At 46.5% G+C, this 14,922-nt stretch overlaps 2 protein-coding genes across 2 annotated transcripts in view; both read right to left on the reverse strand.

The window, feature by feature from the left end:
• Positions 1–14,922, reverse strand: part of SH3BGRL (SH3 domain binding glutamate rich protein like) — a 121,701-nt gene that overhangs the window by 42,909 nt on the left and 63,870 nt on the right. The gene's annotated exons all lie outside the window — the stretch shown is intronic.
• The window catches only part of LOC104297021 (sodium/hydrogen exchanger 2), a 33,647-nt gene that overhangs the window by 14,383 nt on the left and 4,342 nt on the right, over positions 1–14,922 (reverse strand). Inside the window, 2 exon segments of the mRNA XM_054169312.1 lie at positions 5,694–5,890; positions 9,652–9,869. Of these exon segments, the coding sequence (XP_054025287.1) occupies positions 5,694–5,890; positions 9,652–9,869 (415 nt within the window).

A 14,922-nucleotide genomic window follows, 5' to 3' on the forward strand; every position in this document is an offset into this window, starting at 1 on the left:
CTGGCAGCGCTGGCCCAAAGGGCTGCTAGAGAAGACTGGAGGAGGCACTTAGTGCCATGTTTTAGTTGATGAGATGGTGTTGGGTGATAGCTTGGACTCAATGATCTCAAAGGTCTTCTCCAACCTGGTTAATTCTGTATTCTGTATAACCACAGAGACAAAACTCAGCCTTTCTTCACACCAAATGTTCTTAGTGGTACCTTCACTGGCACAAAAATCCTGGTGTGGGATCAGCCACAGTTACCTTGTTCTTGGCCAGCACAAGGCCTGCTGTTGGAGCTGGCCCCTTCTCATCTCTTTGGTTTTATCAGCAAGGTAAAACTCTGCAGAGCTCTGACAACACTACAAATTCTGTGATGCCCCACCTTTAAGCCAAACCTTTTGTTTGCTTGTGGTACCAGCCTGTCAGCAGGAGTCCACATCCAGGATGGGGGTGGGCAGAGAGGGGAAATGCTCCGCTCTCCTCATCTGGCATCTCAAAGACCACAAAAAGTCAGCCAATAATTGCAAGGTCAAGCCTGTGCCTTGCTCCTGCTTATAGCCTACCAGATGGAAAGGGGCTTCAAAAGTTCAAAGTTCAAATGCCTGATGTGATGACAGTCCTTGAGACTCCCCAGCACAGCCTCTGCCAGCACTGGTCTGCTAGCTTCTTGAGGATTATATGTCGCAGATCATTGCTCCAACAATCTGTGGCCAGCCCTTGGCTAAGTTTACAAATCAAAGTATCCACCTGGTGGGAAGGGTCAAGGGAAGAGTTTTAATGTCCTCTAAGCCCTCATGAGACAACTTCTAAAGTGCTGCTGTGGTGCATTTCTTAGTTTGGCTTCTGCAGGAAATGACTTCTGTAGGACATGTTTACAGCAAAAATGATGGAGTGCTTGAGGTTTATGACTTCTGAATGTCACAAATGCTGGCAGGGAGGAAAGTTGAACACATTTTTAATTGCAGAAACAATTAATGTGTCATTTTAACAGCTAATAGCAATAAAAACTGCATCACTGCTCAGAGTACCTAGCATAAACTGCACAAATTCAGAAATAAGAGATACCACCAAAATTCAGCAATCTGGACTCTCGCTTTCAGTGGATAATCAGCTGCATTTGTTTTCGTTCTAAAGGGGCATTTTGGAGTTCTGTGGTCAGAAATGTCTGAGCTACTTTGCTCCTTCCTGACCTTGGGAATCCCATGTGTCGTGAGCCAGCAGTGAGCTCATGCAGCCCAGAAGACAAATCATGTCCTGGGCTGCATCTAGAGGAGTGTGGACAGCAGGGCAAGAGAGGGGATTCTGCCCTTTGACTCTGCTCTGCTGAGACCCCACCTCCAATACTGCCCCCAGTTCTGGCATCTCCATCACAAGAAGGACACAGAGCTGCTGGAGGGCCACAGAGATGATCCAAGGGCTGGAACACCTCTGCTATGAGGATAGGCTGAGGGAGCTGGGGAGCCAGAGAAGACTCCAAGGGAGCCTTAGAGCTGCCTTCTAATACCTGAAGGCGACAATCCTACAGGAAGGCTGCAGAGGAACTTTTCATGAGGGTGTCTGGAGACAGAACAAAGGGGAGAGGTTAGACTGGAGACTAGGAAGAAATTCTTTCCAGTGAGGGTGGTGAGACACTGGAACAGGTTGCCCAGGGAGGTTGAGGATGCCCCCTCCCTGGAGGAGTTCAAGGCCGGGTTAGATGAGACCTTGAGCAACCTGTCCTAGTGGAAGGTGTCCCTGCCCATGGCAGGGAGGTTGGGACTAGCTGATCTTTAAGGTCCATTCCAATGCACACCACTCTGAAGGACTCATTTGCAAACCCAGGTTTCTGAAGGGTCATCTTGACACCTGCTCTGTTGTACCAATCTGTGTTTTCTGTGCTGAGCTACAGCAGTATCTTTCAGGTTTAGCTTTTAAGCAAGTTTACTGGCTCTTCTCCCCCTGTTCTGGTGGTGGCCTCAGCCACACAATACTGCAGGTACCTGGAGCCTGAGCAAAGTCTGTCTTTAGAGATGCTCTGTTCCCACTGAATGGCTGGAGGTCAAGGGGTCGCCCTGCTGACACCCACCCACCAGAGACCCTGTTTAGCTCTCTCCCTTTTGCATGGAGATGACATCACCAGTTGAGCTCTGAGCTTACACAAAAGCCCTTTCCCCAGTCCTGGGAAGGCTTTTCCGAAGCCTCAGCAGAATGGAGCTGCTGCCTTAGAACAACCTTTGTCTGGGCCTCCAGAGTGTCTCTGCGTGAGCGGCGGTGCCTACTGACCGGATCTTTTCAGTTTCTGACCCACATTTGCATCTTAAAACTTGTCAGCCTCCACCTAAGCGTGCTCTCCCTACCCCCAGCCCCTGCTCTCTCTTTTCAGTCTCAAATCTGCCTGCAGCCCAGCTGCCCCGAGGGTCTCAGCCCCAAGCCCGTCGGCATGTCACACTTGTTGACCATTTTTGCAGCTCAAGAGGTGGATTAGGTGGACATGAGGAAGCAGAGAGTCGACTCCAATGCCTCCACATTGCCCTGAGGGGTTCAGGGAGACCAAATGGAAGGAATGTGCTCTTGTGGGGTGATGCTCAGCTGTGAGGCCACTCAGAAGCTGTCACCAGGACTCACCATCTCCCAGAGCCCCAGCAGCTGCTCTGCTCCCTCCATCTGAGGGCAGGAGGAGGGCAACCCTGGGTCAGCAGCTCCACATAGAACTCAGGTCCTTCAGCAGGACCTCTCAGGGAGCTTTTCTCCACAGCATCATTCCCAGGCTTCTGTCCCACTTGCTTCAGTCCTACAGGGACCCACTCTTAACATCTTGTGTCAGAACACAGAAGAGAGCCAGCCTTGCTCACTTTGCACCAGGCAAACCCCATTCTCCCACCACATCCTCCTTCAAACGTGACACTGCAGGCCAGGTGAAATAAAAGAGGTGCTTCAGAGAAACCCCAAGAGGCTCCTCGTCCTTAGACCTGATGCTGGGCCGAGAGGAGCAGGGAGTCACTTCCAAACCCTTCACGCAAGGGAAGGCTGCAGGAACGTTTTCGCCACTAGATGTCAGAGCCATGCCGAGAGCTGCCTGCCTGCTCCTGCGAGCTGCGCTCCGCGGCGCCCTGCGGCACAACCGCGCAGCACAGCCCCGCAGCACAGCCACTCCTCCGTGCCCACAGCAGAGCAGACCTTCCTCCATCACGCACCTGGAGGGGAGACCAGGTTCTGCCCCTTCCCCAGCTGCAGGCTGACCAGCCTGGGTCCTCGCTAGCTATGCAACCGTGGGCAGGAATCAGATGCGGCACCTCCTGCATGCTCTCCAAGAGCAGCCCAAGCTACAGATCACGGAATCGTTTGGGTTGGAAGGGACCTTTCAAGGTCGTCTCGTCCAACTCCCCTGCAATGAGCAGGGACATCTTTAACCACATCAGGTTGCTCAGAGCCCAAACAACCCGACCTGGACAGGTTGCAGAGGTGGGGTTTCCAACACCTCTCTGAGCAATCTTGGACAGTGTCTCACCATCCTCAGTGTGAACAATGTCCTCTTCAGCTTTAGTCTAAATCTCCCCTCATTTAGCTTAAAGCCATCCTGTTGCAGCAGCCCCTGCTAAAGAGATTCTCCACATCTTTCTTACAGAGCACTTGAAATGCTGAAAGGTCACAAGAAGCTCTCCCCCAGGCCTACTGTCCTCATCCCTTCTCAGATGCTCCCACAGGCCTTCTACAGAATGGGGCTTTGCAAAGAAAGAAAACCCCAACAAAAACCCACAGTGGAAACCAGTCTTTAAAAATAAACATAAACATAAACATAAACATAAACATAAACATAAACATAAACATAATAATAATAATAATAATAATAATAATAATAATAATAATAATAATAATAATAATAATAAAGTAAAAATATAAAATAACAATAACAAGATTAATAATAATAATTTAAAGTCCATTCCTGCTTTCACCAATAAACTAAATACCTCAGAGCAACTAGAAACAACCCAAGAATCACCAGGGCAGAAAGAGAAAGCAGGTGGCAACAGGGCTGAGTTATAAAAGAAAAACTAGAAGCAAATAAATCAAATGTACCATGACTTTTTTACTGCCTTCTGCTTTCCCTTGCTTTTATAACAAGTAACACACCCCAGTTTTTTTCCAGTGGAAGCACTAATGCAATCCCCTTCCTGCTGCATCATCACAAAGCAACAGCAGCTGCTCTGCTGCATGGATGTGGAAACGTCTCAGGCAGGCATGCAAAGTATTTTGGTGCACAGCTAATGGCTGTTGGTGCTCCAGCTGTTGGATGCACCCCTAAAATGGAACTCATTCTCAGACTATGCTAGGAACATTCCTTCAACATCAGATCCCTTTAAATTGTCCCACTTGGGAGCTACCAACACTGAGACAACCAACCATAAACCTCAACATTCTTGCTGCCTATGTTCAGAGGCTTTGGAATATCTCCAGCATCTTCCCATCTCCTCAACTATGGGATCAGAGTGACCTTTGTGGCTCAAGTGGCATTTTATTTCATAACAAGGCCTACAAGAGGTCCTTACCTTGCTCAGACAGCACACTAGCTGTAGAATTTGCATTGTGTTGGCTTTGCTCTCACATAAAACACATCAAAGCTCTACTTCAGAGGGGAAACCTTTGCCAGTAGCATTCTGGACAATTTTCACCACTGTTATCCCAATTATGGATGAATCAGGTCTTCCTGGAGAAGTGGAGGCTCAGGGGAGACCTTATTGCTCTCTACAGCTACCTGAAGGGAGGTTGTAGGCAGGTGGGGGTTGGTCTCTTCTCCCAGGCAACCAGCACCAGAACAGGAAGACACAGTCTCAAGCTGTGCCAGGGGAATTTTAGGCTGGAGGTGGGGAGAAAGCTCTTCACAGAAAGAGTAATTGGCCACTGGAATGTGCTGCCCAGGGAGGTGGTGGAGTCACCGTCCCTGGAGGTGTTCAAGAGGGGATTGGACGTGGCACTTGGAGCCATGGTTTAGTTAGTCACCAGGTGTTGGGTGACAGGTTGGACTTGATGGTCTCAAAGGTCTTTTCCAACCTTATTGATTCTATGAAAGATGGGATAGATTATCATGGCAAACACTTCAGCACAACACTAGCAGTCAACAACTGCTAGTCACAACCTCACAAACCTTGAATACTGGGTTCAGTTTTGGGCCACTCACTACAGGGAGGACATTGAAGTGCTGGAGCCTGTCCAGAGAAGGGCAACAAAGCTGCTGAAGAGTGTAGAGCACAAGACTTCTGACAAGTGGCTGAGGGATCTGGGGTTGTTTAGCCTGGAAAAAAGCAGGCTGAGGGGAGACCTTCTCACTCTCTACAACTCCCTGAAAGGAGGTTGGAGCCAAATGGGTGTTGGTCTCTTCAGTCAAGCAGCAAGTGACAGGATGAGAGCAAACAGCCTCAGATTGTGCCAACAGACATAGACATTTAGGTTGGACATGAGGAATAATTTCTTCCCTGAAAGGATTGTGAAGCCCTGGAACAGGCTGCCTAGAGCAGTAGGGTCACCATCCCTAGAGGGATTTAAGAGATATACAGACGTGGTGCTTAGGGACATGGCTTAGTGGTGAGCTTGGTAGTCTTGGGCTATTGGTTGGCCTCAATGATCTTAAAGATCTTTTCCAGTCTACACAATTCTATGATTTGAGGGGGGGAGGGGAAATCATGCCCATTCCATACCCCTGCTAATGATGGGATGATACTGAGACTGTTTTTACCTGTATGAACACGGTGAAGAGGATGACAACAGTTGTTGCTGCAATGAAGAGCTTCTTCCTGTGAAAGTCAGGGAGCAAGAAAACCAAAGAGAAACAAATGGCTCCTCGGAGGCCCCCATATGCTATAATGAATTGGTCTTTGCCAGTGATGGTGTTCACATGAAATCTGTTCACAAAGAAAGTCAGCACAAGGACCCCTGAAAAAGCAGAAAAGAAGATGGGAGCACATCAAGCAACAACAACAACAAAGCAGGTAGATAAAACTCCTACTCTTATGGTATATTTTACAGTAAAACATCACTGAACACCAAGCACAAGGAACTGGCCAGGACCTGAGGTAGTGTATTCCCAATATGCCACTGCAGAAGGGCTTTTCTCCCAGCCAGGTCCAACAGGTTTGCATTTGTCTTGTCCAAACAAAAATTAATCCTCAATACATTTCAGATTTGGGGGATTACAAACACCACTGCCTGGCCACAGCCCTGGGGGTTTGCACAGCTATGGAATTTAAGGTAGCCCATCTTGTAGCAAACTCTCTTGGCTTTTTTTTTCACTCAGCCTTGTGCTTGTCTCACTCCAGCTCAGAAACAGAGCTTCCTTCAGGACCCTGAGCCCTGCAGGGAAGCTTTAGTGTCATGCCACTCCCATGTCCATGGGTGCTCAGAACATCTTCACTTGATGACTTGGTGTTAAGCATCAGCTCAGTGCTGAACAGCCAGCGAGCACTGGCAACACAGGATGCATCAGCACTTTCATTCTGATGGTAGTTAAAGCCTTTAGGGCAATTCCATGTTCATGGACCAGTTGAAACTTTACTCTTGTCATGATACAGGGCCCCAATTCCTAGAAATGAATTGAAACATGAATTGCTTTATTCTAACTGGTGATAGCAAAAGACTGAATTGTTTGGATTGTAAATGCTCTTGAGGTAAACCACCAGCAACAGTTCAGCCATGAGTTACCCTCTAGTTTCCCACAGCTCCCACACAGTGGCTGGGATCAGCAGCTGCCTTCTGCCTGTGTTAATGGTGCTTCTTCACAAATCACTCACTCAGAAGATTTATGCTGTATGAATGTAAGGTGACACAGCCATTGGTGTAATTTATAGTCATTTACAGTCAAATTTATAGTGATTTATTAGTTGCAAATACATAAACAGATGCAGAAAGGTACAAGAAGTCGGGCCTTAAATCAGCAAGTTCTGATCTTAATACCAACAGATAAGATAAACATGTTTCCTGGAGATTAATGACCATTGTGAGAGCTGAAGGCACAGACTGTGACTGACTTTTGCTAGGAATTAGCTGCATTCACAGCACTGTTGCTCATCTGAAGGGTGTTTGGAAAATAAATCAGCTCCAAGAACAGTGCCTTTGCAATATGTGTACATCAAACCCCCTCCCAGGCAGGTGCAACTGAAAATATCTCAACTTTGATTGCACATCAGACTGCTCTGGAGGAAACAAAAAGCTGGGGATGATCAGGAACAAAGAACTCACCTAAATGATCGTTGCTACACCTTCCCCATCTCCAGAGCTCTGTGGAGCAGGTGCCCAGACCAGCAGATGTGAACTGCTTTGGTTTCCAGGTATAAACAAATTAATTCATTAACAAAATATCTCTCAGACCACAGCTGCAGCTACTGTAAAGCTCAGGCAGTGCTGAGGATTTAGAGGAACAAAACTTCCTTGCACTGATATCCTGGCCTTTGTCTTAATTTAACCCTTCCTCATAAATTATTGTTAGAATTCCCTAAATGAATCCATGGCCAGTGTACCCCAAGAGAAGTCATGCCATTAATCATTTTGTGCAGAATCTGTTTTGTTCTGGAGATACACCTTAACAGCAGGAGAAAACCTCCCTGGTGCTTGGCTAATAGGGGAACAGAGGTGCTGTCAGGGAGTTAATGCATCCTGCTTTCTAGATTATCTCTCATAGCAAAGCAGTTCCAGTCTGCAGGCTTCAGCAGAATCATTTCTCATTCAAGAGCACTGGGAGGGTCCTGTAAATGCCAATTTAGACCCTAATCCCAGCACTGTCAACCCCAAAGTCCCCAATTCCTGCACGCAGACTCCGTGGGTGCCTCCCATTTCTGGCCCAGTGCCTCAAGCTGCTGGATGAGTCTGAGCAGGTCAGGGGCTAATCTCAACCACCACCTCCACAGCAGGAATGTCCCAGCAGCAGCACCCTGCCCAGTTTGCATCCTACCAGCCCACCTGCAGCCTGCAGAAAAGGGATCAGATATGCAAGATGGTTTTCAGCCCTGGCTTGTGTGTCTTTATTTAATCCAAGGGGGATTTTGACTAGAGAAAGAAGTTTATTTCCTGGCTGCAGCACTGAGCCCTTCCCTAACACTTTGCTGCATCAGAAGAGCTGTGTTTAGAGAGCCAGAAGTTTTTCAGTGTGCTTCTGCAATCTTACATCTTGCAATGAAGCATCTTTTTAGGTAGGGAAAGAAAAAGTCAAATTCACTCAGAACTACTTCTGAGCAAATAATTTCAGAGTAAAGCGCTCAATCACAGTAAAGCATTTTGAACTTGCCCACAACTGACTAATAAGCACATTTCCAAGTGCATTTATGGTGCAGAGTTATTAAAACAAACCTTGGCATGTGTATTACCAGCTAATAAAGCCCATTCTGCTCTGTCTTGCTAATCATGGCCTAGCCTATTTAAGCAATTTCTTGAGGTGTCCATCAAATTTGAGCTCGCTGCTTGACTCAGTCATTTGTAAACATAAATCCTGCTGAATGTTTCTCAGCTCTCAAATTCTTTGCCAAGAAAAAAGGGGTGGGGGAAGTGTGCTCTGTTATCATTGCAGATAAAATTAACATACAAAAGCACCCATACATGAGAAGGGAGGGACTCTGCACCCACTTAGGTGACAGCCAAGGCACACTGTAAGAAGCAGGGGAGAATCAGCCTCTCTGACATCAAATCAGCACAAAATACAGCTGGGGACAATGGCAAAACACAGCTTTTTTTCCCCCCTGTTCATTTACAATGCATGGAAATGGGATCCCAGAGTATTCTAGGACTAGGATTTGGGTTTTCATTATCTTTAAAGAATATTTTCATGCATAGCTCTCTTTAAAAGTGACTTAGTGATAACTAAAGAATGTGAGGTTGGTCAAAACCGCAATAGATTTCACAGGGAGGTTGTAGAGTCTCCATCCATGGAGATAATCAAAAGCTGTCTGGGTAGAGTCCTGCCAAGTGCCCCTGCTTAGGCAGCAGGTTGGACCAGATGATCTCAAGAAGTCCCTGCCAACCTCAGCAATTCCCTCATTCTATGCAGTTCTGACATTCCCAGTCCTTAGCTGAAATCCCTGAGCAGGAGCAGAAACATCCTCACATTTTAGGTCCTGCTGTTCCTCCACCCAGCAGTAAGCTGTAAAGCAAAACAGCATCTCCAGAGACAGCTGCTTGAAGGTTCCTCCATCCTCCCCTTTAAGGTTGCTGCTGTACCCAAACTTGTTATGAAATAAATCCCTTAGACCTCTGCAATTTAGAATACACAGCCAGAGGCCCCATGGCTTTCTGATCCCAAGCTATGCTCTTACAACCTCCCTACTACCACAGAGACATCAAGGGACTAAGATACACTGAAATGGAAGAGGAGATCCCAGCAATCAAAGGAGGGTCTAAGACAGAAGCATCACTAAAACAGATATTGTGAGAATTTCTATTTATCACTCGTGCAGTCTGTGGTGACTGGAGCAAGAAATGGCAGGGAAATGCAAGACTTGCTGCTGAGGGAGCGATGGAGAAGGAGGGAAGCATCAGCTGGGGTGTCCCACTTCAGCCCTTGCATTCACATCTGGGATACCACACAACCCAGCACAAGCAGGAAAGGAAGATGATGACAAGGGCAGGAGCACTCTCTCCTTTAATGGAGCCCAAATGTTCACTTCCATAAACACTAACATAACAACTAAACCTAAATCATTTCACCATACCTAGAGCTCTCCAAACGAGACAGAAAATGACAGTGAAGCAAATGTATGGCCAGTTCCACTCGTGGTTTTCTCCAATGGTGGAAACTCCAAGGAAGATGAAGATGAGGGTATCACTGACACTGCTCCACATCTTCATGAAGTATTTGACTGTGGTGTGAGACTTCAGAGAGATGTTGGCCTCCACGTAGCGTTTCATGCCCATGGCACAAGCAATGATGCTGAGAAGACAGAAACAAGCCAGGAGATTTTTCTACTTGAGCACATAAATAGAGACATTATTATTCATTAATACATGTATACATGTTTGCAGACATCTCACTGGGTAGTGCTCCACTTCTTACCTCACACCAAGATCAGGAGGACCACCAAGACAATAAAATACTACATAGGTTGCCCAGACTGTTTGAATCTGGTTTAAAACAGATCAATACTTCACCATCTATTGCATTAATCAAAGGCACACAGCACTGCCCACAATTAACTAGTCCAATTTCTTCCCATCACAGCACAAACTCTGACCACCCAGGCTGATAAGTTTCATGCTTAGAAATCCACTTCATGTGCCTGTAATGAGAGAAAGACATTGGAGGGAATGGAAACTCACTCCTCAGCATGAGAAGTGTGTAAATAGGGTTCAGAGAATCACAGAACTGTAGAGGTTAGAAGGAACCTCTGGAAATCATTCAGTTCAACCTCCCTACCAAAGCAGATTCACCTAGAACAGGCTGCTGAGGAATGCACTCAAGTGGGTTTGAAATCTCTTCATGGAAGGAAAGTCCACAGCCTCTCTGGGCAGCCTGGGCCAGAGCTTCAGCACCCTCACAGGAAAGAAGTTCATACTTAATTTTAGGTGGAACCTGCTCTGCTCTAGTTTCTGTCTGTTGCCCCTTGTCCTATTGCTAGGCACCATTGAAAGGGGTCTGGCCCTATCCTCTTGACCCCACCTTTCAGCTATTAATCAGCATGGAGCAAATCCCCTCTGGGGCTGCTCTTCTCCAGGCTAAACAGCCCCAGGGCGCTCAGCCTTTCTTTATCACAAAGATGCTTCAGTCCCCTCAGCATCTTTGTCTTTTCTGCTGGACTCTCCCCAGTAGTTCCCTGTCTCTCTTGAGCTGGGGACCCCAGGACTGTGATTCCTGTGGGTTTGGCTGACACCTGCTCACTGCAGCAGGACTCAGAGAATCAGAGCAGCCCTTCACCCAAGGAACAAAAATAACCTGAAGCTGGAGAAGCTCAGGCATTTGACACACCTCACACTGTGTGCTTCTAAGCCTGACAATCCTTGCTCTACAGATTATCTGGGCACTGCTAGGCAGCCAGTGACACCATGCAACCAAGAGACAACAAAACACCCAAGCACACTCATAAGGCCACAGAGTGAACCAAGAAATGCTGTTATCACAGTTGGAACATCTGACCTCCTTGGGTACCGCACGCCCAAGGTCACTTCTGAAGTCTGCTGCACCAATTAAAGCTTCTGCTTTGCAATGTTTTGGTTTGGTTTTTTTGGTGAGTAATTGGTTCTTCCAGTTCCAGTCAGCCTAATTCATCAGCTTTGCAAATCAATACATTTTCAGGCCAGCAGTCTCAGGAGGTCAACAAAATTGAGTGCTCAAAGATACAATGTTCCTTGGTTGTATATGTATATATAAATATTTTTAACCTGGAGAGAAATATTTTGTTCTAAACATTGCAGCAGCATTACCAAAACAACTTTGCACTCCTGAGATCTGTTTACATGCAGACAAGCCTACAGAGCAGATCCTCAGCTTGCAGAAGTGCACCTGGGTCTGACAGACTTAGTTTAGACACTAACTATGACCAGATTCACAGATCACATCAGGTTGGAAGGGATCCTTAAAGGTCATCTTGTCTAACCTCTCTGGGCTTTGATGGAACCAACCCAGGCTTGTCCCCTGACCCAGTGAACAGGACAGTTTGCAGATGAGCAGAGCTGATTGTGCTCTGGTTGAGGTTTTATAACCTGAGTGAAACCAAAGACCCCAACTGTCTCCTCCTAAAGCTATTTCTTGATTTCAGGAAGACACTGCTGGCCACTGCATCACTGCTCCTTCTCTGTACTGCTGCTACCAAACAGAGCACAGGCTCCTTTCCTTCTGGCTCATCAGTGCATCACCAGCACATCTTCACTTGGCATCTGTGGCTGTACCAAAGCAAAGGACTGGACAACAGCTGTGTTCATTCCTGCTCGACTTAAAGCACTAAGAAAGTCAACAACAGTGCTGGGGGGAAATATTTATCAGAGGTTTGAAGAAGAGCAAAGGAGGAGAGGAAGGGGAAAAGGAGCAAGGAGGAGAGGAAGGGGGAAAGGAGCAAGGAAAGAAGAAAGAAAAGAGAAAGGAGAAATTAAAATACAAATTTAAAAGATAAAATGGGGGAAAAAAAGAAGATTAAAATAGTTTTAAAAAGAAACTTTTGTTTTAAAAAGAGAGAAAAATAGATCAAGCAAAAGCCATCTGCAGAACTGTTTAGCAGCCTGAGTTGCACTCACAGATTTATTTTCTTTTAAACAAATTGATTTCTGGCTATCAAATTATTTTTCAAGGAGACAAACTGCCAAGATCTGCTTCTCCTAACGCAGTATTCCCTGGTCACAAATGACTGAATGGTTTGAAATCAAGATATATAATGGAGGCATTTGTGATTTGGCAATTCCAAGAGCAGCAGTGCAGGAATCAGCTGCCTCTGCAGTTGTTTTGCTTTTGGAACAATGCATTATTCAAAAGAATAGAAAATGGGTTCCATAATGGGTACAGGAGATGGTGATTGATAGGAGCAGACACCATTAGGATTGAATGTTTTCTGCTCCATGATGATTATGCAGCTTATTTATTTCCCTGCTCTGTCTTATGCTCCTATAAATAGGCTTTCTCTCACCTATTCCCAGAGCTAGAATTGTTTGCAGTAATGCTGGAATATTGCTCCTATTAACCACTTGAGGAAACAAAATCTGCATGATAGAGGAATGGTTTTATACCCACAGCAGCATCATTGCTTTTCAAATTGGTCTTCCAGCTCCTCCTGTGCCTGGCTGCTATCTGACTTTGTTTGTTTATTTTCTTTTTCTCTTCATTACTATCAGATTTACAGCTGTTTACACTGCAGCAGCCTAAGTGCACTTTGTAGCCCTTTGGGAAATATTAAATGGCTGTGACCCTCAGCACCAGCTGACTCATTTTAGGTAGGAGAACCAAATGCAACAGATATCAGCCTGCAGAAAGCGGGAGGACTAAACCACTCTGGTTTTCATCTGCTTTCTGAGGTGAGCTTTCTTTGACCTCCAGGATTATATCCATTATTATATCTGGATTATATCCATTATTATATCTGTCCTTCCTTCAGCACATTCTCTGCAAGTGAAATGCACAATGGGTAAGCAAGAAGCTCAGTTGCCTCTCTTAGAACTGAAAATCCTGGCCCCAAATGATTCATGTTATTGGAAGAGCTACTTAGTGAAAACAATAATTAATTAGTTGCTTTATTTGCACCAGTACAGGTGAGAGGATGACCTGCTGGAATGCAACTTTGCAGTGAAGGACCTGGGAGTAATGGTGGACAAGTTCACCACGAGCCAGGAAGGTGCTCTTGTGGCCAAGAATGTCAATGGTTTCCTGGGGTGCATTAAGATGAATGTGGCCAACAGATTGAAGGAGGTTCCTCCTCCCCTCTACTCTGCCTTAGTGAGGCCACATGTGGAGTGCTAGGTCCAGTTCTGGGCTTCCCAGTTCAAGAGAGACAGGGAACTACAGGAGAGAGTTCAGGGAAGGCTGCAAAGATGCTGAGGGGCCTGGAACATCTCTGTGATGATGAGAGTCCTGGGGCTGTTTAGCCAGGAGAAGAGAAAATCAAGAGGGGATCTTCTCAATGCTTATCAATAGCTGAAGGATGCAGGGCTAGAGGATGGGGCCAGACTCGTCTCAGTAATGCCCAGTGGCAAGACAAGGAGCAATGGGCACAAACTGGAACACCAGGAGTTTCCATCTAAATGTAAGGAAAAACTTACTTCCTTCCAAACCTGCCTGAACATTGTGATCCTGGGCAACTTGCTCTGGTCCCTTCCAACCACCACCATCCTGTGATTCTGTAAGCTATGGATTAGAAATTGTGAGAGCCCAACTTTACAGAACCAAACAGTTTTGCTTCACTGATCCTGGAAGTCATGTGGGAATCCATGAGCTGGTACCTGACACAGTGTGGGACAGCTGCTGCAGCCAGCCAGTCTATGTCCATGTCTGCCCCATATTGCTGTACAGAAGCTTCACAGAGTAACCTGCCTGTGCTCTAAAGTGGATTTAGGCTGAAGAGTGTAACAACTGCAATTGCAAGAATTTTGGGGTTAGTACCTTCAAAACTTCCACCTCTGATAACTTTGGCTGAACTTGCTCAATAGACTTCCAGCACTACTGGAGATAATGGATATGAGCCTCAATCAGGAGGGCAGACAGAGCTGGGTCTCAGCCTCTGGCAATCAGTCAGAATCTCCAGAGCAGAGGTGTCCATCAGACCTCCTCCACACCCAAACAGCAGGAATTATTTCCAGGCTTCAGCTCTGCACAGAAACACAACTCCCACTCCATCACTCTCTTTGTTCTGTCACCATGAGCTCTGCCTCAGCATGCCCTTGAGGCCACCACCCAAAGCTGGCTGGTAGGTAGGGCATGCAGATGAGAGGGAGAGTGCTAGAACAAACGTGCTGTAAACTGGGATCAAACCCTCCTGAGGAGTTGATCCAATACTCCTTGCACCTCTTCGGCTGTTGGTTGAGTTGGTGACACAGAAAAATAACTAAACAGGCCAAGAAAACCTCTTCTGGCTCTGCCAAATCTACCAAACATCTCACTGCTTTCCAAACAAAATCCATGGAGATGAGAGGAACATTCCTCACCCTACATAAACCAATCTTGCCCAGCAATAGTCATCTGGATTGTTTGTGACTTGCAGCCATCACCATGGATGTGTCATTGTGTAATGTATGAAATAGGGTTACACCTCTGCTCCCCCACAGCCTTTCATCCTCCTTCTTTGCTGCCACACACAGATTTCACCTAAGCAATCCTGCTTTGAAGCTTTTTCTGATATGCCTCAGTATGCACTTGCAGCCCAGAAGGCCAATGGCAGCCTGAGCTACAACAAAGGCAGCATGGCCAGCAAGTCAAGAGAAGTGATTCTGCCACTTTATTCCCCTCTGGTGAGACCTCACCTGGAGTGCTGTGTCCAGCTCTGCGGGCTGCCAACACAAGAGAGATATGG

Source organism: Dryobates pubescens, chromosome 18 (assembly GCF_014839835.1).
Source record: "Dryobates pubescens isolate bDryPub1 chromosome 18, bDryPub1.pri, whole genome shotgun sequence".
NCBI lineage: Eukaryota > Metazoa > Chordata > Aves > Piciformes > Picidae > Dryobates > Dryobates pubescens.